Raw genomic sequence first — 27,476 nt, 5'->3', positions numbered from 1 at the left:
CCGTCACCCATCACCCACAGTTAGAGTTTCTAATTTCCTGTCTGTGCCTTTTCCGATAGTGGGCATTCCAGCCAGGACTGCCAGAGCAGCGAGTCTGGATGATGGCACCTGTACTGGATGGCATGGCATTGGTCCGGGATATGAACTTATGATGTGGGGGAAAACATCATTTTGGAAAGGAAAACTGATCAGTGTGATACAGATAACACATTCCTTCCCATCCCAAGGCTTTCCATTCAGTTATTCAATTGTTCATAGGCTCAGGCTAGAGGTAGATTGCATTAATGTGCACGAGTGGTAGGCAATTTAGGTTTTGCATTTCTAAAGATCGGCCAGAGGGAAATTTATTTTTGTAGCAGTCGGTTGTTGAAAATGTCTTTTAGTGCACTTTTTAATTGTTGCAAATTTCCAGCAAAATTGCCATTCCTGTCTCAAATTGATGAAATTTGGCCCCAATATTGCAAGTTGTCCTCTGCCTTCTTAGGTCTCGTGGCACAGTGGAATTGCGGTCTGTGGGCGAGAAGTGCGCATGGACTGGAGTATGGCCTGCAGGTAGCTTGTCAATAGAAACTATTTCTTTTCCCTACTAACGGACTAGAAAACTCTCAAAAGAGTGCATTTGCTCCTTTGAAATGCATTCTTCAAAACGTGCCAATGTGCCAAGGCTATGCCCCATGTGCACTAGAAACTCCCTAACTTTCTTATTAGATCCTTTAATGGGATCGTTGGTAATCCAGTGTGATATTCTTGAAAATGGACATTTAACTCAAAATAAGTGTTCGTAGCAAATAATCATGGGCGGGCCACTTACAAACTCACAAAGACTCAACACCTGTCAAACCTTTATAAGACTGTACATTTTCATTACAACATTTATTAAATGGATTACTTTCTCTGTAGACATTTTATTTTCACCAGTTTCACATTTTGAAGTACCTGCCTTTCTTGCACTGACGTGTATCATTTGTCAAATTGTTTTATAAACCCGTTCATGAGATCAGTTTTCCGCGTTAAATATTGCAAAAATATGCATGCTAACATTGCTAAACTCTCTAGTATGAGCTCCACTGCAAAGATACTAAGCTCGGAGTGCATTCTGCTGCTGTGTACTCACAATAGTTGCTGTTGCACCAGTACTGTGTCTGTGCTGCATTTCATCCATGCTCAGTCAGTCCCATGCTTACAAACGTTTTGGAAGAAGTGCTTTCACAACGATGGGGTGTCAGACTGCTGGTGCGTGCATTGTCCTTGCACAAGTGTTCAACTATTAAGTCTAGAATATGACCGGTCAGGAGAACTGCCAGGAATCAGGATGCCACCAAGCATTTGAGCGAATTGTGAGTGAGGGCAAACTATTCATAAATAAAGTTCTTTTGGATGCGCTCAAGTTGATTATTGCAGCAGTCAAGGTGTGTGTGACGTGACGCCTCAGACATTCAGACGGAGCGTTTTTTACAGTTAATGTTTTGAGTTTAGTAACAACGCAGACGCATACTATTCATAAGTGTTTGTCGGTACCCTGATGGAAGTTAGAGGGAATGCATCTGCTTGCCTATCCGTTTACACAACGCCCGGAGTTACTCTGAGCAGTTGACTTAACTGTGAGACGATGGTGACCATACCTGAGAAAGTGAAACCAAACTGTGGGAACCAAATTCGTGCATGGCTGCGCGCCATGTTTGGACAAATCAGTGATCCTGCCAGGGGTCTTTTAACTTTAACCCGGCAGGCCAGAACTGTAGCGCTGGCCCTATCGAGATATCCTCCAGTCACATAGGTCAGTGTACAGCTAAGGGCGCCGTGCGGCAGCTACTACTAGGCCAGCATTCAGTGAATCTGAATCACATCATATTACTCGCATCTGGTATGAATAACATCTTATGGAGCCACCGGAGGCAAGCTGCCTGCCTGCCTCCCAACACTCCGGTGATCTGACAACCGGGCCGTCACCACCACTCGCACAAAAAAAACAGTGCTGGTTTTGGCACGTTAGGCACGGCATAATATACTCCTTAACTTCTTACCTGAGTGATTAGGATTGATTAGGCGGCCTGGTGCTTGCTGACAGTACTGTACTGCTGTGGCTGATCGATGCCCGCACAGCACAGGCTCCCCTGCCCTCAATGTCGTTGGTCGGTCGGGTCGGTACTCGGGCTGACTTGAAAGACGATGCTGGGGCGTGGCAATGTAAAAAAAATCTGCGCAAGCAAGCTACCACGGACACAGCCCCTGCCCCCATCAGAACCAAATAAATCAATGTCAGTCCTGCCTGCCCGCCCACCTGCAAGTGGCAACAGTGCAACGCTGACTGATTGGAACTAAGGGCTGCGGCCGCCATGTTCAACTTATTATTTAAAAATATTTATTTATATGAATCTTCTCTTGAGCACAGCCACAGGCAGGCTAAGTGACTAAGAAGTCTCAGAGCCGCCCGCAACACTGTTAACCGCCGTTAGTTACTCGGGAGACGTGGAAATCACACGCTGAGTATAGTAATGTAAATTTTATAAAACCTAAAGCTGTGACATGCGTAGACCCGGCCCTGATAATTAGGTGCCGGTGCTAAGCACCGGAAAGCACCGGCACAAATTAAGCACAGGCCTCCCTCAGAAACAGATTTACTTAAATGGTTACCTTTATTCATCATCTGTCTTCTCCACCACTCTTAGTAGGGATGGGCTTGCTATTCTATTCAGTGCTTATTACTATAAATTGAAATCCCCTACAAGAGAAGGAATAGTTTCCTACCTGTAACTCCAGTTCTCTCCTAGAGAAATTTACATTATAGTCATAAGCAACCCTCCCTCCTCCCCTGGGGTTGATGGGGGCATGGTGGGGGGGGGGGGCAGAGGGCGGGGGTGGGGGGTCGACAGAGATACCTATGGGACCTAAGTATCATCAAGTATCTCCTCCAAAAAGCTGAAGCAACTGCAACCTGCTCAGGATGCTCTATAAAAAAAAAAAGGGTTTGTGAAATAAATTCCTACTGTTATATTCAACCATCATGAAATTATTCACATATAGAATTCTCCTGGCACCCTTTGTAAGTAAAAGATTAAGAATTGAGCCATTCTAGCCTATTCCTATAGGCAGCAAATTATTTGTCTTAAGTGACTCTGCATGCCTTCCTGAAGAAATGCGAACATCTACACTTAAGAAGGTATATTGTGAAAACGTGCTCCAGGGTCCCTGCACGTGGGCTGAACTATTCATTGCTTAGGACTATAATGGAAATTCCCCTACTAGAGAACTGAAGTTCACGGTAAGAAACTAGGCCTTCTTTGTTATTGCACCTACTCTATCACCACTCTTTGAACTTTAACTAATTGCACAGTAGTAGTGACTCTCACTTGAATAGACAGAACATCTACTACTGCTTTTTTGTGACCTGCTCACCTTAGAAAGTGTCTGTTTACTTAAAAGCTATGCTGCTGCCACTCTGTTTCCTTGGACCTTAGGTCAGCCTCCAAGAATCTACAGCAAACCCTCTTCAGGTTATGACTTACAGCGGAGTTACTCTACATATGTCTCATGATTAGTATTTCATTGGCAGAATTGATTACTCATTCCCAGTATTTGGCTTTGAAAATGTAGGTGTAATTAAAATAAACATATACCCACCACTACGCAATTCTACTAGACATGGCCCTTTGCAAGTAACTGGCATGATAACCCAAATCAAGTATAAAAGTAGAAAGACTCAAAGTTCCCCCCCCCCCCCACCTAAGGTTCGCAAACACACTCTCAGCGCCTTTTATTGTGGCTGGACAAAAAAAGATGGGCGCACACAGACAAAAGCCAACCATTTCCGAACATATTCAGTAAAAAAGTAATGTTATCCTGGATAACAGTGTTTTGCTCCAGAGCAAACCATCAGGAGTGTACTGGATACCAAAGGATAATATTGAAACTTGTAACATAGTAAATTGGCATTTGAAATTTCCAAATTCCTGCAACCATTTTGGAACTGGGAGTATAACTACCTTGCCCAAGGGCCATACCCTTGTTACACAATCTATGTGCAGCCTTAGAAGCAGCATCTACCTTTAAAGAAAATTTGAATCTATGGCGCAAAGGCAGTCAGTCATGTGCTTTTGCCCAGTTATTTCAATCAAACCTGCCAAATAGATAAAAATACTAGAGCTGAGAACAGCAATCCGTTTTTTCTAGTTTGTGCGCATAATCCCCCAAAATATTTTGTATCTGAAAGACTATTAGTTATGGATTCCTCACCTTAGAATTACCCCCAGGTATCAGACTGGATCCAGAGAATTTTTCTTCAGCAGTACCACTGCAGATCGGTAGGTGGCGTTGGTCGACTAAGAGTTTGTCGTTGGCATCTTGATCAAAGGAATGACGTTGCGCTGTCTACTTAGACGCTGTACCTGCGCGCTGACGTCAGTTCTTTCTTTTTCCGCGCCAGCCAGTGCAGATCGGTACCTTGAGTCACCTTTTGACTTTTTTTTTGTTTGTATTTACATCTTTTCGAGTTGTCCGGCTTCTGGTGCACAGGGATGTCCTCCCAGCGGGCAGTTTTCAAGTCTTTTGGCTACTGCCACAAGCTGATATCGGTGGCGGACCCCCATCTTGTGTGCCTCTGGTGCCTGAAGCGCGTCATTGACCTAAAGTCGTGCTTCAGCTGCCAGGCCATGCCCCGAATTCTTTGTGGGTGCGGTCCAGAAAGCTTCTGGAGGCACAGCAGTCTGCTGCGCGCCGCTTGAGGTCCTGGTCGAGAGGAAGGTCGCGGAGCCATCACCACAACTCTTGATCGAAGTCTTCATCTTTTGGTAAGTCGAAGCACAAAAAGAAGGCGAAGAAGCACAGTCACTTTTAGTGTTTTCCCTGTCTTGTCGTCCGACGCAGGATGTGGAAGGTAGTCTGGCTCCTCCCGTGAAGTCTGTTTGGTCGGCTCCAAGCCTCCCTCCCTTTCCAGGAGCCTGAGTGAACTCTGCCCAACTTTGTAGCTTTTACAAAGCCCTCCTCTCCGCTGGGGGTCCTAGCCCTTCAATGCCGGCGGCTTCGGCTCCATCGCTGCAGGGCCCCCAGGAATCCAGCCTGGATCTGGATCAGCGGCAGTTAACCTTACGGCCCCTCCCCTGGTTCCAAATCCATTGGTGACACCTCCGCCCCCTCCGACGCCAGTTCTGTCCAAGCAGAAGTCGACCCCAGCCTCCCCCTCGACACAGACACACAGCTGGACCGGCATCAACCGATGTCTGTACCAGCGCCAACCCGTACTTTTGTACCCCTGTTCTCCCCTGGTGTTCCCTATCGCCCTGAATGGCTACCATAGGAGAGTGAGGAGAGCTGGGAGGGGTTCTGTGGACCCTTTGGCAGACCGGTTAGAAGAACTGGACTGGAGAGAGGATTTGGGTGAGGCCAGTTGTCACCACAACCACTTACTATCTAAACCAAGACCACAAAGACTAACCTCCTGACCGAGGTGCTTCAACCGGCGGTAGCCTCTTTGAAGCCCCTGCTGCTGTTCAGTGAGGCCCTCATGGATATCCTTTTGGGCACTTGGTCCAAGCCCAACACAGGGGCCCCTGAAGATAGGATGATTGCCCGACGCCACTTCCCGACTCCAGGCTACCCTTCATTTTCCACTCCCAATACCCTACCCCCAAGAGCTAGGTGGTCCAATCCTCTACTTCCAAGGGTGCATTTCCTACAACTCCACCTGATAAGGAATTTAAGAAGCTGGACCATCTTGGGAAGAAAATGTTTTCTTCCTCTAGCTTAGGACTGCGGTCAGTGAACATCACTTGTCTCTTGAGCCGTTACTCCCATTAGGTGTGGGACACAGTCGTGTAGGTGCTGCCACAGTGCCTGGAGGAAGCCCGGGCCGTGCTCTCCTGTGCAGTTGCCGAAGGGAGAGATGTAGTGAAGTTCGCCATACAATGTGGACTGGACACCACCGACTCGCTGGGCAGGACAATTTCAATGTCAGTACCCCTAAGACACTACACCTGGATGAGCTCCACTGGCTTCTCGGGTGATGTCTAAGCTACGCTTTTGGCATGCCCTTTGATGGCCGTTGCTTGTTTGGCGACAAATCAGACAACGTGCTCAAGAGCTTTAAGGACTCAAAGGCTACGGTCCGATCCTTTAGCCTTGCTTCCACCCTGTGCAGTCTGCTTTTCACCCCTTTCGGGGCTCTGAAAGGGGTGCCCCGTCACGTTCCACCCAGAGCCACAAGCCTGCCCAAGCTGTTCAGCCTCTGCACGGCCGGGAACGTGGGACCCACCGTCGTGGGTCTGGTGGCCAGCGGTCGTGACAGTCCACCAGCACCCCCTCTGCAGCATCCTCCAAGCCCTCCTTGTTCGACCGTTCAGGGCCACCATTTACCAGTGGGCGGCAGGATTCGCCATCACCTCCCGTTTTGCAGATAGTTCGACAGGGCTACTCCCTCCCCTTCAAGACTACCCCTCTATCCATGCCACCTCAATTCCACCGCATGTCAGAGGATCACTTGGCCCTTCTCCACCATGAAGTTATGTCTCTCTTGGCCAAGGAAGCCATCGCGCGAGTTCCTGCCCCAGAAGTAGGTGTTGTTATTGTTCCCACTACTTTCTGGTGCCCAAAAAGGAAAATGGCCTGCGTTCTATCTTTATCTCAGGAACATCAACCACCTCTGCCAGAAGGAGTTCAAAATGTTGACATTGGCTCAGGTCCTGCCTGCCATCGACCCTGGAGGCTGGATGGTAGCGTTGGACTTGCAAGATGCTTATTTTCACATCCCTTTCTGCCAGCCCACAGGCGTTACCTACGGTTCAGGGTAGGCCACGAGCACTTTCAGTTTACTGTGCTCCTCTTTGGCCTTACCAGCGCTTCTCAGGTGTTCACGAAAGTGATGGTCGCAGATCAGGGGGATTCCAGTCTTCCCCCTATCTCGACGACTGGCTGTTGAAGGCTGGCTCGCCCCAGGCTGTCGTCTCCCATTTCCAGACTGTGGACGACCTCCTGCATTCGCTGGGGTTCATCATCATCGTGCCAAAGTCACACCTGATTCCCTCCCAGAAGCTCCTATTTATCGGAGTGGTTCTGGACACAGAGCAGTTCCGTGCTTATCCTCCCGAATAGCGAGTCCGGGATATTCGGGATAGGATTCCGATCTTTCAGCCTCTATCCTGGGTTTCAGTCAGAATTACCCTGCGGTTACTGGGCCTGATAGCCTCCTGCATCCTGCTTGTGGACTATGCCAGGTGGTGTATGTGGCCTCTGCAGTGGAACCTGAAGTTCCAGTGGACACAGCATCAAGGGAATCTTTCCGATTGCATCCAGATCTCGGAGGACACTACATACCAATTGCAGTGGTGGCTAACAAACCAGGATTGGTTCAATGGCAGGCCCCTCTCCCTTCCCCAACCAGAGTTCACAGTAGTGATGTATCACTTCTGGAGTGGGGCCAGATGGGGGAGGCGGAGATCAGAGGCCACTGGTCTCTGACGGAGTCCGGACTCCACATTAACCTTCTAGAGCTCCGGGCGATTCGTCTTGCACTGAAGGCATTCCTTCTGTCAAAGGAAGAGTAGTGCAGGTGTTCACTGACAACACAACCGCCATGTGGTACTGCAACAAACACCGCGGGGTCGGGTTGTGGACCCTATGTCAGAAAGCACTTCGTCTCTGGAAGTGGCTGGAACATCACAGCATGTCCCTGGTGGTTAAACACGTGACAGGTTCTCTGAACGCCAGGGCAGACTAACTCCACCGCCGGTGCATGATGAATTAAGAATGGCGTCTTCACTCGGAGGTGGTTTAAGGTCTCTTTCAGCAGTGGAGAGAGCCTTGGTTAGATCTATTCGTCACCGAAGAGAACACACAGTGTAAGCTGTTCTGCACATTGGAATTTCCAAGGAGTCACTCGCTAGGCGACGCTTTTCGTCACAAGTGGAATTGAGGTTTTCTAAACGCCTATACCACTTCTGCCCTGAGCCATTCTTGTGTCCCCGGACTGGGCATGAAGAGTCTGGTATCCCGAGCACTTGCACATGGCCATCAATCCTGCGATCAGACTGCCCCTTTGGTCTGGTCTTCTGTCGCAGCAGATGGGGATGGTCTGTCACCTGAACCTGTCCAGCCTCCACCTCCGGTGGTGATTGAGCGGCGACAGTTGACCGTTTTCTCCGTTCCTCCTGAAGACTGTAACGTTATCTTGGCAGCCACGTGTCCCTCCACAAAAATGGTATATGCCTGTAGATGGAACACATTTGTGGCATGGTGCGCAGCAAAGGCAGTGGATCCCCTTTCTGCCCCTCTTTCAGAGGTTCTCCTCTTCATTCTTTCCTTGGCCCAGCAGGGCTCTACTCCGGCACTCTCAAGGGCTATCTTTCGTCCATTTCGGCCTTTTTTCGCCTTCCAGGTCAATATTCTCTTTTCAAGTCCCCTATTGTAAATTATTTCCTTAAGGGCCTTACTAGTTATTTGTTTCCTCCTACTCCTTTCATAATGCCCCAGTGGGATTCGAACCTGGTTCTGACCACCATGTTCGCTCCTTTAAGGCTGCTACATAACTGTCCTTTCAAACTTTTGACACTGCTTTTTTGGTTGCCATCACCTCTGCTCGCAGGGCGAGTGAGCTTCAGGCTCTTTCTTTCAAACCTTCTTTCCTGGCTGTTGATCTGGACAAGGTTGTCCTTCGCACTACGCCTTCTTTCCTTCCCAAAGTGGTTACCTCTTTCCTTATAGGACAGACCATCCCTTTGTCCACCTTCTTCCCGCCCCTGCATCCTTCTAAAGAGGAGGTGAGGCTCCACCGCCTGGATCCAAAAGGTGCGCTTTCATTCTATTTGGATCGCACAAAACATTTCCAGGTAGATGATCAGCTCTTTGTTGGCTGTGGGCGCCAAGAAAGGTTGCGCCGTGCAAAAGCGTACCATCTCTCTATGGGTCGTTCTTTGCATTAAAATTTGTTATTACTTAGTGAAAAAGGCACCTCCAGTCGGGCAGCATGCTCATTCCACCAGGGCGACGGCAGCCACTACTGCTTTGAGGCGTGGAGTTCCTCTTCATGACATCTGCCAGGCAGCCACGTGGGCTTCATTGCACACGTTCACCAAACATTACTGCCTGGGCAGCCAAGTCCGGAGACCGCTTCTTCGGCTATTCAATTCTCCAGGACTTTCTGGTGTGAACGTAGTTCGCAAACCCCCCTCCGGGGTTGGTATTGCTGGGGTATCTATTCTAAGGTGAGGAATCCATAACTAATGGTTTTTCAGATAAACAAATTACTTACCTCTGTAATGATATATCTGTAAGAGACCTATATTAGTTATGGATTCCTCACCAACCCACCCATCCTCCCCGTTCTGCGAACTGACTTCTAGTGTAAAGGATTCCCTTTCAGGGCCCTAGTTTTGTGCACCAGTGGTCCTTGTCTTGCATGGCTCTGCGCTTCTGGTGTGGACTGAAAAAGCGGGCGTCTGTGCGCAGGGGCGGCGTCTAAGGTACTCCGACGTCATTCTGGCGATCATGATGCCACCGACGAACGCAAAGTCGACTGACACCATCTACCAACGCGTCGGATCCAGTCTGATGCCTGGGGGCAATTCTAAGGTGAGGAATCCATAACTAATATGTCTCTTACAGATATATCGTTACCTAAGGTAAGTAACTTGTTTGTTTAGATTACAGTATGACTTTACAATACCAAAGTGCATAATTAATGATTTGTTTACAAAGTGCAAGCGATTGAAAGAACCTTGATCATTTTGAGAACTATAATAACTTGAATGAACTTGTGTTCTAAATTGAGAGATCACACCGAGTACTGTGACATAGGAAATAGATCTAACTCGTGAAGTTTAGTAAAAAAAAAACGAATTTGAAATTAATCTTGTGCTAGAAAATCGTTCCTGGTTTGTCAGATTGATACAAGCACTACCTAGACTTGAAAAAAAGATACCTATCAAAACCAATATATTGCGTGTAGAGTGAAAGAAATCCGGTTATTGCCAGGTGTAGAAGAGACATAACCGGCAACTTTCTTTTTTCTTTCTCTCATCCCATTCTCTACGGAGTTTCTTGAGCACCTGCTTGATTCCACACTCTGTTGAACACAATTGAGCATTGAAGGTCTATATTCGTGCATTGATATCTCTGGTCCCATTCATACAGGTCAATCAGTTTGAACGTATTGAAGTTGTATAAAATAGCTAAAAGTCCCGATAACAAAAGATTCAGGTTCTGGCAGTAGCACTCATCAGATGAAAGCCTTAGAGCATGGTCATCTAGGTAGAAGGAAAAAGGGCCTAAATGGCTCGCATCTTGAACTTGCATCTAACTTAACGATCTACTTTTTGATGAAGGATGTCACCTTGTGCAATTGAGTTTGCTCTTTTTTGCACAATACCAAGTAATATAATGTACCTTTCAGTGAAAAAACACTATAGACAATTTGTAGGGAATTACTCCTTGAGTCAAAAAAAGTGTGAAGATTCATAGTTGTATCACATTTATTAGGCAGGAAAACTTACCACACATCTAATTGTTGCTCCCCTCAGCCCCTTATTTTGATGAATCAGGGCAGATTATTGGGAATTGAGACGGGCTAGCTCCTAAAAAAGACCTTACACTTACATATCGTTCTATTTCTTAGCTAGGATGTATGGGACCAGTCCTTCATTTTTCAAAATACGTGGCTAAATAGGATTATTTCAGTAGTGTATGAGAAATCAATTAAGTCACTTGGAAAGCAATTTGTAAGACAATAGATTAACTTGTAGCCCTGCAGTTGTTCTATCATGTTGCCATAGTCCAAAACCTAGAGGTGGGTGCAACAGTTTAGTGAAACTGGTTTGTTGAAGTTATCATCCCTGATAGTCCAACACACATGGGGCCTCTGATTTACAGGTTTATAAAGCAGATCATGGTTCCACATAGAAGAAAGAGAAACTACTTGTGGAAGACTCATTGTTGTATGCCATTCTCCTGTGCCTTCTCACGACCTCGTGCACAATTTCATAAGTACCCGTATCAGGAGGAGGTGTGCGGAATCAGTCTAATCCTTCGCAAGTATGCACAGTAGTTTTAAAACAGTAGAAACGCAAATGTTGAACACGTTGTGTCATTGGTTTCCCGAGTTGAAACACTAGACCATGAAAGGCCCCTTGATCAGAGAATTTATCAGGAAACTATGTAGTTTGTGTGTGCAAAACAAGAGCTATTGCCAGTGGTTTGTTGAATTTGCTTCTCTCTTACAGTTCACAAACTAAATGAAGGTAATACTTAAGTTATCCCCAACGTGACAGTAGAGAGAGTGTTTTACCAGGATTTCCTTAACAAAATGTTTGGCACAAGTGCATCTTAAACAAGTTTTGGGGCTTGTGTGGGATGTTACCAATACAATAAACCTGGCCCAGATCAACCTATTGGAGTTCAGAGTGACGCATCTAGTCCTCACGGCATCTGTCTCTGATGGCGGATAAGAGTGGTGGTTGAAATGGACATCACCACAACCACTTACTATCTAAACCAAGACCACAATTCTAATCCAGGACGCATCTGTAAGCATAAGCAATTTGGAAATGGGTAGTTTCCAGGCATCTTTAATAACAGCAGAATATCTGGAAATACAATAAGAACAACCGATGAGTTCTAGATGATGTCTATGAATTGGCCTGTCTATAAACAGACCTCTGTGCAGTATCAGTAAGCAGTTAATTCCCAAATGTTGTATCTTGAATCAAGATTCCACTAAAAATTCATTTTTGATAAGTTGGTCAACAAGATCTCCCTATAACTTTCTACCAATAGTTATAATTCTGTGGCTCATGATAAAATGTTAGGCATTCCAAACCAGAGCACTGCCCAGTGCTTTTGTCTAGCCAAGAAAGTGGTAGTGCTGCTTCACATGTTAGGAGGAACCCGGAAACTGCTCTGCACCCAGAATCTTCTATCACGGATGCAAAGTAACCTATGATTGTACAACTTAGGCACCCATTGCCTTCTTTGGGCACCTCATTTAGGTTAAATGGAGGTTTTAAGTTTCCTATCACCATACTTGTATGGTAGTGGTAAATTTCGATGTGAAACAATCTATTTCATTGCTTGTATTTTAAAAATATCTATTCTCTCCATTGATAGCAGTCTTTACATAATCTGGATGTCCGGTGTGTCCTGGTTTTCTGCCTGGACAAAAGCAAGGGTATTTGAAAGCCTAGGCAACAATTTGCCAGCTATGACACGAATAGAATTTAGATGCCTAGATACAAACAGTTCATCTCTGGGTGGATTGTTTTGTACACCGTTATGTTACTATTAGCAAAAAGGTCAACCGGCTATTTAAAGCTTCATTTGATAAGAGATAGACGTCACCCAGTCTTTATTATGATCCCCAATTTAGAATATTTGCAAAGTGGCTGCAGGCTTTATAGAGATCTATAAAATCATTCACTAGACACTGCTGTCTAAACTCAGATTAAAGAGCTGATTCTCAAATGGGCAAGGCCATGTTGAGGAACGTGTTTGGTTAGAAAGTTGCTACTGTGTATAGAAACCTTTGTTTGTTTTTTGTTAGATACTAACTATGATCTGATACAGTGGACCTATTTTCAATTTTTTGTAACTGTTAGTAAAGAGCCTTTTATGAGAAGGAAATATTGCTTACTTGTAAGTCTGTTTCTACATCAGAGGAATCTTCATCCCAGTCACCTCCCTGACAAGATTCTTCATTTTTTATGTGTACAGTGAGAATCAAATAGTCATATAAAAAATGAAGCAGCGTACTGTAGTACCTGTCAGTGCATTGCATGATGATAAATGCATACTGTTGCTTAATTGAGCAATCCCAGCATTTCATGGCTGATGCCTATCTGGGTGCATTTTCTTCTGTCTTGTAATGATCTTACTTTAGAACGGAAGTTGAGCCTTACATGGACTCCAGGTTTTTAGGTTTAACTGTCTTGCTAAGCTCTTGTAATAAAATGCGTGTGCGCCTGTATGTATGTACGTGTGTATATATATGTGTATATACATATATATATATATATATATATATATATATATATATATATATATATATATATATATATATATATATATATATATATATATATACACACACATACACAGTGTGTTGCTGTAGATACCCATGTTCTGCATTCTCCTGCCATCTAGTGTTGAGCTAAGATATTTGCAAGTTGTTCTTCGAGGAAAGGGTTTTGAGTCACTGAATGTACAGTGACTACACCTGTAGCTGACAATCTGCATGGGCACCGACTCAATGGTATATCTTTTTAAGGATTTTCACAAATTGAATTGATGAACATTCCTTCGTAGACATATTCCAGGACTTTTTTGTGTATTGATATCTTTTTTTCTGCCATTAAATTTAGACGTGTACAAATAGGGCTATGAGAATCTGTGTTTTCCACATTTCCTTTGATCATTCAAATTCAACACCTATAAACTCCCTAGCAATGGTAGCAGCCCACTTATATAAGGGGGACATCCACGTTTTCCACTACCTCAATGATTGGCTTATCGAGAGCACAGGCAAGCCCCAGTGCTTAGCCCATACCCATACTACCAGTGTGCTGCTCTGCAGCCGGAGGTTCACAGTAAATGGCACTTCCTCAAGGTGGTAAAAGGGAAATCCAATCGGAGCCCACGGAGAGTATTAGCATGATGGCTTACTCAATCACCATTGTATCCCATGGCAAATTCCATATGCGTCCACTACAAGAATGCTATTTGCTGTGCAGGACTTTCGTGGACCCCATTCAGCAAATCACCATCACCCTGACGCCTCCCTCTTTGGCTATGGGGCGCATTTCAACCAAGTGACCCAACAGGGCGTGTGGGGCCCTTAACACCAGAGACGGCACATTAACTACCTCCATCTTCATGATCTTCTTGCTATACATCTCACTCTGTCAGAGCTCCTTTCAGAGGACTGGTGGTTGAGCCTTTTACTCCTGGTGTCCCATCAGACACAGGGGGGTGCACGCAGGCTCACAACTCAACATACCTTCATTTGCAGCATTATTAAATGATTGCCTAGTCAAATACTTTCTTTTCTGGCAAAAGGAGTATTTATATGTGATCACAAAGTGAAATATGACACACAAAATAGAAGTTAAAGCTCTGGTGTTTAATAGTCAGCCCCCTGAGTCCCACTTCCTCTCACTAATGTAGTGGTTAGTTCTCATTGGTTATAGGCAACATTCAGGTAAGGGCCTACTCGCACTCTGACTCCAGGAGTCCCACTCCAACTCTGTTAGAAAAGGCAAGTATTCCAGCTCAGACAAGTTCGACCTGGGCCTTCTGGCTCTTCACTCACTCTTACCCACACCAGCAGGGTTTGTCTGACCGGAGTTTCGGAGTACATCTTTTGCAGGCATGGTGGCTTGCTCTGTTCAGTTGCTCCCTTGGAAAATAGCCTTCCTTATTATAACAGCTCTGACACATCAGTGAGTTAGAGGCAAACGATAAAGCTTCCAGTCTTGTTTCCCCTCAACCACAGTTGGTGGCAGAGAGAACCCTTCACACCCTAGTAGTCAAACAAGTCCCGTTTAGAACATCACCAGGACCAAGCCCTTCTTTAAGACTGGTGAGTAGTTTGTAGCCGTTGCAAAGACCTCCTTGTTGCTCCAGGGAACACTGCATGACAAAAACCACAACCATAGTCTTTCTAGTCAGCATCCCACTAGCTGACATATGTAAGGCAGCTGCTTGGTCAGCTCTACACACTTTTACCAAAAACTGCTGTGTGGATGCCTGTAATTTTCAGCTGGCAGTGGTTGGCCAGACAGACACTTTATTTCAGGCATCATTCACACGCTAGTCACCGCTTGTAGAGCGGTACTGCTTTACAGTCCATGCAAAGCATGTTTATCTACAGCAACACATGCTACTAAAGGGAAACTTGGCCTGTAAATCATAGCATGTAGTTCTGTAGATTCTCATGCACCCATTCGCCTCCCCAAAAGCTTGTCTTTACTTGCAGATCTCTTCCTTATGAACTTAATTGCTTTCACAGTACACATGTGCACAATACTGCGTTCACCAGCTTCTACATACTACTCTTACCTGCTGTGCTAAAAGCTATCTCGCATGGCGTCTGTGCCGAAGCGCATTACCAACTAAAGTTGTATTCACAGGACATCTCATTTGAAAGGCTTTCATAGGTTCTATTGAGGAGGATAAAACGAATTAAACCTGTTCTAAGTAGTCTGCCAGTTAGAGAGGGCCTGTACTTTTGTAGTAAAATTGTACATAATAATTTTATTTTTTAATTGGAAAATATTTTTGCGTTTAGCCACCAAAGCTAGGCTGTTATGTTTATATTTGCCTGTTCTAGTTGCATGTGCTAGCAATTAAGTGTTTTTAAAACATGTAACCATTACACCAGTTTGTGAAGACCTGACCCTCTTGTTGTATCTGCTTTTATGGATCAATTATTTTTTTTATTGAAGTTGCAACAAAGCTGAGCAACTGCAACCCCAAGAGGCCTTATCTGCTTTTAATAATTGATTTTTAGATTTAATTGTTTGTGTGTGTTCGATGATGGTTCCTATGGCGCAGAAATCGGATTACAAGTAAGGGGCGTAGTCACTATGGTTTCCTTCCTGTTCATGTAGCTATGCGGTGGAGCATATACCACTTGTGTGGTTACATTTGTTTGGACTAATGACGTGCGGTATATATTTAGCAAGTTTCATTTCTGTATTTTGATCTGCTGTGGTTTTTTTTTTTTAAGTAGCCCAACATCTCAATCCCAGGCTGTCTTTATCACACTGCTTTTCTACACATGTCCGCACTTGCTGGGAAGTATTAGATTTAGCAAAGAAACACATCCTGATTTCTCCAACATATTAATAAAACATTACTATTTTGTTTTCAGAACTTCAGGGAAGGAATGCATTTGTACCTTACCACGTTCCAGCATAAGAATGCAGCCACAGGTAATGAGTTCTCTTGAATCTGCAATGCTTTAGATTTCATTGAACTCTACATTGGACCAGCCTTCCATCTATAAGTCAGATTCCGAACACCTGTGCTTATCCATCTGTCACCTCTAAATAACCATATGTGCTCATTATATGATGTTCATTTACAACATTTATGCAATCCACACAGGTAATCTCCATATGATTACAGCTGAGAACTTCACAAACCAAAGTGGACCTCTATCACTTTTAGACATGAACATGCACAAGGCCGAGATAACAGGCAGTGCTCTGTGGCCGCCTAAGTTTCAGCCTTTGCTTGTCATGATTTAATTACTTATTTATTACGTTTTGAGTGGCTTCTATATATTAGTTTATGTTGGCATATTTCTTGACCTTTGAGTCATTTTTTACATTATTTTTGTCCTTAGGAGAAACAAAAGCCTCATGAGGAACCAAAGCTAAATCTAGTTGTCTGGCACCTGGTTTTGTTGGTTCATAAAATCTGTGATCCTGATAATAATTTTATGACTGGCCCTTCTACCCTTGGCTCACTCATCAGTTATGACAAGGTTTGAGCCAGCCATTTGGCATATAAATAACAAATCTGAGTATATTTCCATTTCTACTGATGTCCATGATTGAATTTGAGTACCTACTTGTCAGAGTACTTCCATAATTTGGGAGGCTTAATCAGTTTTAGAAGATTCTAGGGATGCCTCCTGCATGCAGTATGTTCTTTAGAAATAAGCTGTAATTTGAAGTCTGTCCCTTTAGTATGAGCTACCCCATACTCCTTTCTTGTGGCTGTGATCCTGTTTCACCATGTTGTCTTTTTTCTGACCCGGAAGGTATTTGTATGAGCCCCTTCCTTCCCCATCTTTTGATACTGCAAGGGATCTTTTTCTTAAATTCAGTGTTACCTTTCACAGGTCTGTTTTATCTTTGCTGTCATGAAGGTAGTCGCTCTTGATTGCCTCGGCTTCGAGGGCCCTTTGGTGATATGAGATTCTTTGTCACCAAGCTGTATTTTGAAGATGACATTACCATGAGGAAACTTCTCTCAACATTTAGAAATCAAAATCTGCTGTTTCCACGTTTTGTAACATAGGAACTGCAGTCTTGTTACTATTTATAGTTATATTAAGAAGAGCTACTTGCAGAGCATGTTACTCCAGAGTTGCACTACAACTACAAGGGATGTGTTTGAGAATAGGCTTTGTTTCATAATGCATTTAAATAGTATTTATTATCTATATACACATCAAGAAGATCTCACTGGTGACATTGCAGATCACCATTGACATCAATTTAGGTACAGACCTTTGCTCTTGTTTGTTTGACGGCCTTTATTTTCTTTATACATCGATGTTCAAAATTACACCAGAACCGATGGTTCCAGTGTGAATCTCATCACCATTGACAAAATAAATGTTATCAATAAAGCTGCAGATGGTTGCTCATTTTCAAGTCTGTTTGTAAACAGTTGCAATGTAGGCTACGTTCCAGAACTTATCCTCAGAACTTGAGTGGCACATACAAACCCTATGGCCCATTGATGCAAGAGACCAGAAGCCACACCCTGTGTTTAAATATCACTGGGCACGACTTAAAAGCCTGTTCTGCATGATTCTGTGGTACTCTTAATTGGGTACACAGCACTGCCTTCAGCATTTTTAAGGTTATTGCGGAAAAAAATAATTGTAGAGATTTGATTGGAATGGGACGGAGGACAGTGTGCCTTTCAAGGAACAATGGTAACCTATGCTCATCCTAGAGAAATGGAAAGTGCCATATTTCCCTAAAAGAAATGGAAACACTATTACTTCCTCTCTCATTACCATCGGCAACTTTGTGGACACTCTTATCCTTGCATTATAACCAGACGCTGTTAGAAACTCCATTAATTCAGATCAAGGTGCACCTTTATTTCACACACAGACCTGCGTCCTGTGACTCTTGTCCCCCACCACCCTGCATATGTACACCCTCTCCAGTTTTATTTTTTTCTGTCAAATGGTGCAAAGGGGAAACCTGTCACTTGCACTTAATCACTTTTCCGAAACAGTGGATTGACCCCGTTACACTTATTAATTTTTTTAGCTTGTATTTACTGTGTTCCCTATCTGTCCTCTTTCTTCAGTTTGAGTAAGTTCTCCAGTATTAGGGGTGTCTTTCATAGATTCACATGCTTGAATATCCCCCGTCGTCGGAGTGGGAGTCCCACGGTAAATAAAATAGCAATAATATATACTATATATATATAAATATGTAACATAAAACCTGAAATATGTAATAGAAAAAAGCCATAACAAGCCTACACATATTTCTACATAGGAATGCATGGAAAAGGAAAAAACCATTTGCAGTCTATCATTGTCATTATGTTGGTCCAAACTACAGCCAATCAGGCGCCAGCAACCCTCTAGAACCTTCTCCTCAGAGCTCAGCACCTCAGATTTTCTACCGCACGTCGTGTGAAGGGAGTCTCCCTGAGCTCTGCTCAGTTTTTCTTCAATTTTCTTCAATTTTTCTTCTTAATATCACAGTTTTGTACTGTCTTCTTACATGAAGTCTACGTTCAGACCCTGTGTCACTTGTAGGAAGCTGTGACCTTTTCCTGTGAACCCTCATGAAGAGTATATGGAAACACTCTGCTTGTCTCTGACATGGTAAGAGGAGAAGGGGTTGTTCTTGTGCTTAGACTGTACCCCCCTTCTGATGTGGGAGGAATTTTTGTTGTTTGTCCTGCACATTCACGTTTTCAGTGATGCTTCTACTCTACTTCACCAGCTGAAGTAACATCACAATTAAGAGGTCTCTGGCCTTCTTTGAGTCTGCCTCCCACATCTACGCCCACGAGATTTACTCTCAGGCGTCTAGACTCACACTGCGCACTTTTCTACGTGAAAATGTGCCAGCTTGTTGACGATACGGTCTATGTATCCTCTGACTCGTCTACGATATGTCCCGTCGACAGTGGCCTCGTCGACGGTGGCTCGTCGACGGTAGGCTCGTCGACGGTAGGCTCGTCGACAGTAGGCTCGTCGACGGTAGGCTCGTCGACGGTGGGCTCGTCGACGGTGGGCTCGTCGACGGTGGGCTTGTCGACGGTGGGCTCGTCGACGGTGGGCTCGTCGACGGTGGGCTTGTCGACGGTGGGCTTGTCGACGGTGGGCTCGTCGACGGTAGGCTCGTCGACGGTAGGCTCGTCGACGGTAGGCTCGTCGACGGTAGGCTCGTCGACGGTAGGCTCGTCGACGGTGAGCTCCGCGTAGACGGTGAGCTCCGCGTAGACGGTGAGCTCCGCGTAGACGGTGAGCTCCGCGTAGACGGTGAGCTCCGCGTAGACGGTGAGCTCCGTAGACGATGAGCTCCGTAGACGATGAGCTCCGTAGACGATGAGCTCCGTAGACGATGAGCTCCGTAGACGATGAGCTCTGTAGACTGAGATTCTCCTCTGGCTGCACCCTCTTTGGAAACGTGAACTTCATTGTAGACTGATCAGACAGAACCATGGTCCCAAGAGGTGCCAAAGCCATCTCTCTTGAGCAGAAGTGCAGGCATTGCCTCAGTATTGCCCTCCATCTTAAACTAAAATTCCTTTCCAGATACTCTTGACCGTCTGGACTTGTGCCAAAGCGGTCGCTCCCCACGCCTCCTGATTCCGTTCATAGCGCCTTCCCTGAAGCGCTTTCCCTGCTCTCCGCTACTGCAACACCAGAAGCCCATTGCCCTGCCATCGGCGCTTGGTATCGTAGCCTGCTGCATTTCTTCTTTTATACTTCCATTGTCAGCTGGTCATAGCGCATTTCACGGTAGCGCCGCACCTTAATGATTGGCTCTTAAGCGCGACTGCCCAGAGACATTGTAACAGCCTGCTCTTGTTTTTAACTGTGTACTCGCCATTGCTGATTGTTTACTTTGCCTCAGTTTCGGTTTCTATCCCCGACCACCATCTTGTGATTGTGCTTCCCTTGGCCCGCCTACCCTCCCCGCTACCGCCTCCCAGCTGCCCCTCCCACCCACGAATAGATAGCTCACCTCCTCCTCCTACATTCCGCTGTGACCGTCTGGACTTGTGCCAAAGCGGTCGCTCCCCAAGCCTCATGATTCCGTTCATAGCGCCTTCCCTGAAGCGCTTTCCCTGCTCTCCGCTACTGCAACACCAGAAGAGCATTGCCCTGCCATCGGCGCTTGGTATCGTAGCCTGCTGCATTTCTTCTTTTATACTTCCATTGTCAGCTGGTCGAGCGCATTTCACCGTAGCGCCGCACCTTAATGATTGGCTCTTAAGCGCGACTGCCCAGAGACATTGTAAAAGCCTGCTCTTGTTTTTAACTGTGTACTCGCCATTGCTGATTGTTTACTTCGCCTCAGTTTCGGTTTCTATCCCCGACCACCATCTTGTGATTGTGCTTCCCTTGGCCCGCCTACCCTCCCCACTACCGCCTCCCAGCTGCCCCTCCCACGCTCCGCCCCCTCCACTCTCCACTTAAGACTGATGACCCAACGCGCAGCGGTCACGCGCTACCGTCGCGCCGAAGGTGCGCCAAAGGTAAGCCCGTCTACGCCTGTCCGCGCCAAGCCCGCGCCCAGCGCTAGACCCCCTGGCCCCCGTCCCACCCACTCCACCCGCATTACTTACGCCGCCTCCACCCTCCTAGCCCTTAACCCCGGCCGACTCTCCAACTGCGCCCAAGCCGCCCCTGGACACACCCATGGACCCTTCACATGCAACTCCTGCAAGTTTGACGGGACCAAGACCAACTCCTCTTCCACTAACACCAAACAGAGACCTGACACCAACCACCTTAAATGCATCCTGCTCAACACCCGCTCGGTCCACAAACACGCCATCGACCTTTGGAATCTACTAGACACCATCTCTCCGGACGTCGCCTTCTTAACTGAAACATGGATGAGCGCCTCCTCAGCCCCAGACATCACCATTGCCATCCCGGAAGGCTACAAGATCATCCGAAAAGACCGCAACAAGCAAACAGGAGGAGGCATCGCTATCGTCCACAAGAATTCCATCCGCATCTCAACCAGCTCAGACGTCAACCTCGCTAGCACCGAACACCTTCACTTCCAGATCCACACCAACCCCAAGACCACACTGAGGCACCCTCCTCTACAGGCCCCCAGGACTCGAGCACAATTCAGTGAAGACATCACTGACTTTATCACCCCACACGCCCTCCCCTCCAAGGACTACATTCTATTGGGAGACCTCAATTTTCACCTGGAAAAAAGCAACGACAGCAACACTACCGCCCTTCTGGACAATCTCGCCAACCTCGGACTCAAACAACTTGTTAATACCCCCACTCACTACGCAGGTCACACACTCGACCCTATCTTCACCTCCAGCAAACATATCTCCTTCAGTCACACCACAGTTCTCCATTGGACGGACCACAGCTGCATTCACTTTATCTACAATAAGACCACAACCCACAACCACCCTCAACCTACTTTGCGAAGAAACTGGAACAAAATCACCATCGACCAGATCTCCTCATCGCTTCTTCAAAACCCCCCTGCCCACTCTTCGAACCCCAACCAGGCAGCCATTAACCTCACTCAATGGCTAACCAACAGCGCCGACAACCTAGCACCCCTGAAAAAACGTCAAACCAAACAAGGCAACAAAAACGCCCCCTGGTTTAACGATGATCTTAAGAAATCCTGTCGCACCCTTGAGAAGGCCTGGAAAAAAGACCCAAACACCAGCACCAGAGACGCCTTCAAAAACGCCACCCGCATACACCACCAACTGATCCGAACTGCCAAGAAAGCCGCTTTCAAAGACCGACTTGACAACAACGCTCACAACAGCAAGGAATATTCAACATCGTCAAAGAGTTCATCAGCCCCACTGCCAACTCCAACGACATCACTCCCTCTCAAGACCTCTGCGACTCCCTAGCTTCGTTCTTCCACGACAAAATCGCAGACATCCACAACAGCTTCGACAACCAACCCGGAGACCAACCCACCCAACCTTCTGCCACACCTTCACCCCCCTTGAACATCCTTAATGACTGGAACCCAATCTCCACTGATGATACCATCCGCCTGATGAACTCCATCCACTCAGGATCCCCCACAGACCCATGCCCCCACCACATCTTCAACAAAGCAGATTCCATCATCGCACCCCACCTCCGAGATGTCATCAACTGCTCCCTCAACTCCGCCACCTTCCCAGATAGCTGGAAACACGCCGAACTCAGCGCCCTTCTGAAAAAACCCACAGCTGACCCCACCGAACTCAAAAACTACCGCCCCATCTCGCTCCTTCCATTCCCGGCCAAAGTTATCAAGAAAGCTGTCAACAACCAGCTCGCCGCCTTCCTCGAAACCAACACATCCCTCGACTCCTCACATTCCGGCTTCCGAGCCAAACACAGCACTGAGACCGCACTCATCGCAGCAACAGACGACATTCGAACTCTACTGGACAATGGAGACACAGTCGCCCTCATCCTCCTCGACCTCTCCGTGGCCTTCGACACAGTCTGTCATAGCACCCTGTTAATACGCCTCAAACATCGGAATTCAAGGAAAAGCACTGGAATGGATCACCTCGTTCCTCACCGGAAGAACCCAGAGTCCGCCTCCCACCATTCAAGTCAGAGGCCACTGAAGTCATTTGCGGCGTGCCACAAGGATCTTCACTCAGCCCCACCCTCTTCAACGTATACATGAGCCCCCTTGCGGCCATCGCACGTCAACACAACCTCAACATCATCTCCTACGCTGATGACACTCAACTGATCCTCTCACTCACCAAAGACCCTAACACCGCCAAAATCAACCTACATAAAGGAATGAGAGAAGTAGCCGAGTGGATGAAGCGCAGCCGCCTGAAACTGAACTCCGACAAAACAGAAGTCCTTATCATAGGTACCTCCCCCTCCGCCTGGGACGACTCGTGGTGGCCAGAGTCCCTTGGACAAGCACCCATCCCAACAGACCACGCACGAAACCTGGGCGTCATTCTGGACTCCTCACTCTCGATGACCAAACAAGTCAACGCCGTTTCATCATCTTGCTTCAACATTCTTCGCATGCTCAAAAAAACATTTCGATGGATCCCCACTGAAACTAGAAAAACAGTCACCCACGCACTGGTCACAAGCCGCCTGGACTACGGAAACACCCTATACGCTGGTACCACCGCAAAACTTCAGAAAAAACTCCAACGCATCCAGATCGCATCAGCCAGACTCATTCTAGACATTCCGCGTAAAGGTCACATTTCGGGTCACCTGAAAAACCTCCACTGGCTCCCCATGAATAAGAGGATAACATTCGGCCTTCTAACCCACGCACACACGAACTTGGACCCGAATGCCTCAACACACGACTTTCCTTCTACACCCCCCCCCCCCCCGCCAGCTACGCTCCTCCCACCAAGCCCTTGCTGCTGTACCTCGCATCAACAAAACCACCATGGGAGGAAGATCCTTCTCCTACCTGGCGGCTAAAACCTGGAACTCACTCCCCATTCACCTTCGCCTCACTCAGAACCACCTAGCATTCAGAAAGCAACTTAAAACCTGGATATTCGACAAGTAATTCCCCACCCCTCTCCAAGCGCCTTGAGACCCTCTGGGTATGTAGCGCGCTATATAAATTACTGAATTGAATTGACTCTTGAAGGTGAAGCATAGGGACTCTGCTCTGATCCATTAGCCTCCCGTGCAGCTTCCTTTATTTGCAATGCAGCACCAGCTAACCTACATACATAGTCTCCCAACTCATCTTAGAGCTCAAAGACCAGCCCCAGATCCCATATCCTTTGACTTAAACAGCGCTTCTGGACTCTTCTCTGCCCATCCTTGATTTGCTCCCGACTGCCCCAACTAGTCTTCAAGTATGAGTGAATCTATCCCTAGTTCTCCTTTGAAGATGTCACTCTTTTAGGAAGCAGTCCCCAAGCAGGAGACAGTTAATGGAAACCTTGAAATCTTGCCCCTGCCTAGCGCTATGATGCCGTCATGACCAAGAGTTTTGAAGTGTTGATCCCTGATGGCCGAACGATTATCTGCCGACTACATCTTCACATGTGCCTGCCTTGGTCCTTGAGTCCAAAGTCCTCAAGCAGACTCAAAAGATTTCGAAGTAGTGATTCTCCTAACTGGCAATCTTCAGGTGTGAGTAAAAGGTATTTTGCTCCTAAAGAGACACTAATGTTATCCAGTATTGGGGTATCTTTCATAGGTTCACATGCCTGAATCATTCCCCGTCGCCGAGGCGGGAATCCCACGGTAACAATATATACAAAAGCAGTGCCTTAGTAGGAAGCTGTAGTAGGCTGACAGGACAATAGGCCCAAAAAGGCCCAAAGCTTAGTAGCCGATCTACTTCATTGTAGGAAAAGAACTGAAAATTAGCCCCAACCAATCAGCTGCCAGCACCCTCTAGAACCTTCCCTGCAGAGGCAGTTATCCTCAGATCTTCACCGCACGTCGTGTGGACGGGAGTCTCCCTGAGTGCCTACTCAGTTTTCTTCCATTTCTCTTCAAGATGTCTGAAAAGAAAGCTCTTTTCAAAGCTTGCAGGACCTGTGACAAAAAGAGGGTCCATGTAGATGATCAACATAAGGACTGCATCTACTGTCTACATCCTAACCAGGTTGTTAAGGATTGTAGGATTTGTCGTACCTTCTCTGCCAAAACCATCAGGGACAGGGAAGCAAGGGTTCTTTTATGGCTCAAATCATCTTCAACAGATGAGGAGGACAGAGATTCTAAATCTTGCAAAAGAGCCAGATCCTGAGACAGCTCTTCACCTGAGAGGAGGAAACACCATAAATCCTCTCATAGAGCTTCAGAACAGGCAAGGAGGTCTTCTTTTCCTCCTTCTGGATCAGCCTTGTCTCCGTCTTCTGAGTCTTCCAGACCTTCAACTACAAAAACAGTGAGTAAAGCCCAGGTCAAGACTGTTTCTCTAGTGTCTGCTCACACAGTTTGTAGACGTCTACAGCAGCCCCATCGACGACAAGCCCATCGACGTCAAGCCCCGTCGACGGCGAGCCCCGTTGACGGCAGCCCCCTCGACGGCGAGCCAAGAACATTTTTATCAAGAAGACGTGACTACACCCTATCATAGACAGTCACATAAGGATCCACGTTCGGGAGAAACAAGTCATCTTCCCCCTACTCTGATCCAAGATCTGCAGGCCATTTTGGCTGATTATCGGCAACGGTTTCCACCTGCACCAACTACTCCAAATTTACCAACAATACCGGCGGCTACACCACCACCACAAGTAGAAGATCCTCCTTCACCAAGACACCCTTCAGAAGCCATACCACAAGGGGGTCAGGATACTTCGTCCTCTGATGATGATGAAATAGTGGAAGGTGAATTACCCAACGATAATGTGACTGGGGATCCTTGGGATGAATACAAACTTCCCATGCCCTCGCCTCCTATGCCTCAACCCTGATTCTCCACCTGAGGATATTGGCGGCTTTCATAATATAATGCAACAGACTGCAACACGGTTCGAGCTGTCAGTCGCTATCGAACAATCTGTTTCCTACACGACTTCAAGGAAGGTTATAGGAAAATCACCAGAGCAATACCAAGCATAGACTTAAGAAGGCCTTAAGATAATGAAGACATCTGCCTCCATACCCGCCTTGTGGGATACCCGCGTCCGGATTCAGTAATTTCACATGCTGCACAACAGAGGTCAAAGAATCCTGCCACCCCAGTCTCGACTCCACCAGATAAAGAGGGTAGACGATTGGATCTGATAGGCAAGAAGTTTTCCACCAAAACTGCATCATTTATCAAAGCAGCAAACTCTTTGGCGATTTTAGCACGTTACGACCGCCAGATGTGGTCAGACTTGTCAGAGTTCTTAGACCTTATAACGGAAGATGGCCTGCAGGAAGTACTGAAGGTAGTGCTCGAAGGGGAACGGGCGGCCTCAGAAATCATTGACTGCACCCTAGACGTTGCGAATACTAATTTTCGGCAACTAGCGGGGGCTGCTGTTCTCAGACACCAGGGATGGCTCAAAGCAACCTCTTTTAGACCAGAGGTCCAAACGAAAATACTGGACATAGCTTACCATGGCGACTCACTATTTGGTAAACATATAGGCGATGCCTTGCTGACAATTAAGACTGACACGGCTAAGTCGCTGGGTACCCTGCAGTATAAAAGAGGATCTTTCCGGGGATCAAGAGGTCGTGGTTTTTCTCTAGAGGAAATTATCACAATCAACAAAACAGGCAATACCACTCTCAATATAAACAGCCTTATTACCACTCCAATTACAGACAATAGTCTTCGAGTAATTTCTCTCGTCAGGGTGGGCGACGACGGTCGAACAATCCGGGCCGTGACTCAAATAGAAAGCAATGAGCTCAGCCGGACGCCAGCCAAACCATCTCCCCTCCCTGTGGGTGCAAAGATCTCAGCCTTTTCCCAACAATGGCAGCGGATCACATCAGATCAGTGGGTCCTCGACCTTGTACAAAGAGGTCACACTCTGGAGTTCTCAAAGAAACCACCTACGACCCCGCCCAAGGGTCCCCCTCCACCTCGTCTTCACTTACTGTTCAAAGAAACTCTAAACATATTCCTCAAGATTGCGATATAAAAAGTTCCAGTTTAGCAGAAAGGGAAAGGATTCTTCTCTCGTTTCTTTCTCATAAGGAAAAAATCGGGGGAGTGGCGCCAGATTCTTGACTTATGCAAACTCAACAAGTTTCTGAAAAAGCAAAGTTTTCGAATGGTGACGCTCGCCGATGTGTTGAGCTTTCTCAATGAAGGGGACTTTATGGCTTCTCTGGACCTGGAAGACGCTTACTTTCATATCCCAATACATCCCAAACATCGCAAATACCGAAGATTCACAGTGGCTGGCGTCCACTTTCAACTCAAGGTTCTCCCATTAGGACTGAAATCGCCACCAAGAATCTTCACAAAAAGCCTAGCTCCGGTATCTCCTGCTCTGAGGTCTCCGGGAATTCAGGTCTTTCCATACCTCGACGACTGGTTGCTCAAAGGACCGTCAATGCAGGCTACAAGAAAAGCGGTCAGGAGTTGCCTGCATCTATTCTCAAATTTAGGACTCACTCTCAATGCAAACAAGTCACAGTTGCAACCCCTCCAGATTTAACATTTCTGGGAGCGACATTAGAGTGCAAGACATTCTTGTCAAAAGATCGCCAGAACAGGTTAAAAAGTCTGGCAAAGTTAATTTCAAGAAGAAAGTCAGTTTCTGTCCGAACATTCGCTTCTCTTCTGGGGATGTGCTCTTCAGCGATCAACCTAGTCCCGCTAGCAAGGCTCAGGATGAGACCTCTGCAGGAAGAACTACACCGGCCATGGCAACAAGCCTTAGGGTCATTTGACAATTGCATCAAGGTGACATCTCGAATGATACGTGCTCTTCACTGGTGGTCAATTAAAACCAACTTGTCTCCGGGTCTCACGTTCCTGACTACTTCCCCAGAGTTTGTCCTAACCACGGATGCATCCATAGAATGTTGGGGAGGGCATCTCCAAGACCTTAAAATTCAAGGACGAGGGTCTCACCTGTCTCAC

The 27,476-nt window shown here is 46.5% G+C and overlaps 1 protein-coding gene across 2 annotated transcripts in view; it reads left to right on the top strand.

Annotated features, from left to right (window-relative positions):
- Window positions 1-27,476, top strand: part of NPEPPS (aminopeptidase puromycin sensitive) — a 1,004,488-nt gene that overhangs the window by 594,772 nt on the left and 382,240 nt on the right. For both annotated transcript variants that reach the window (XM_086924308.1, XM_086924309.1), the window contains exon 12: window positions 15,848-15,908. In XM_086924308.1, coding sequence (XP_086780434.1) covers window positions 15,848-15,908 — 61 coding nt within the window. The remainder of the gene's footprint in view (window positions 1-15,847; window positions 15,909-27,476) is intronic.

Source organism: Lissotriton vulgaris, chromosome 5 (genome assembly GCF_964263255.1).
Source record: "Lissotriton vulgaris chromosome 5, aLisVul1.2, whole genome shotgun sequence".
NCBI classification, from domain to species: Eukaryota; Metazoa; Chordata; class Amphibia; order Caudata; family Salamandridae; genus Lissotriton; species Lissotriton vulgaris.
Note: the sequence above shows the minus strand (reverse complement) of the source record. Positions and strands in the feature narration are given on the sequence as shown.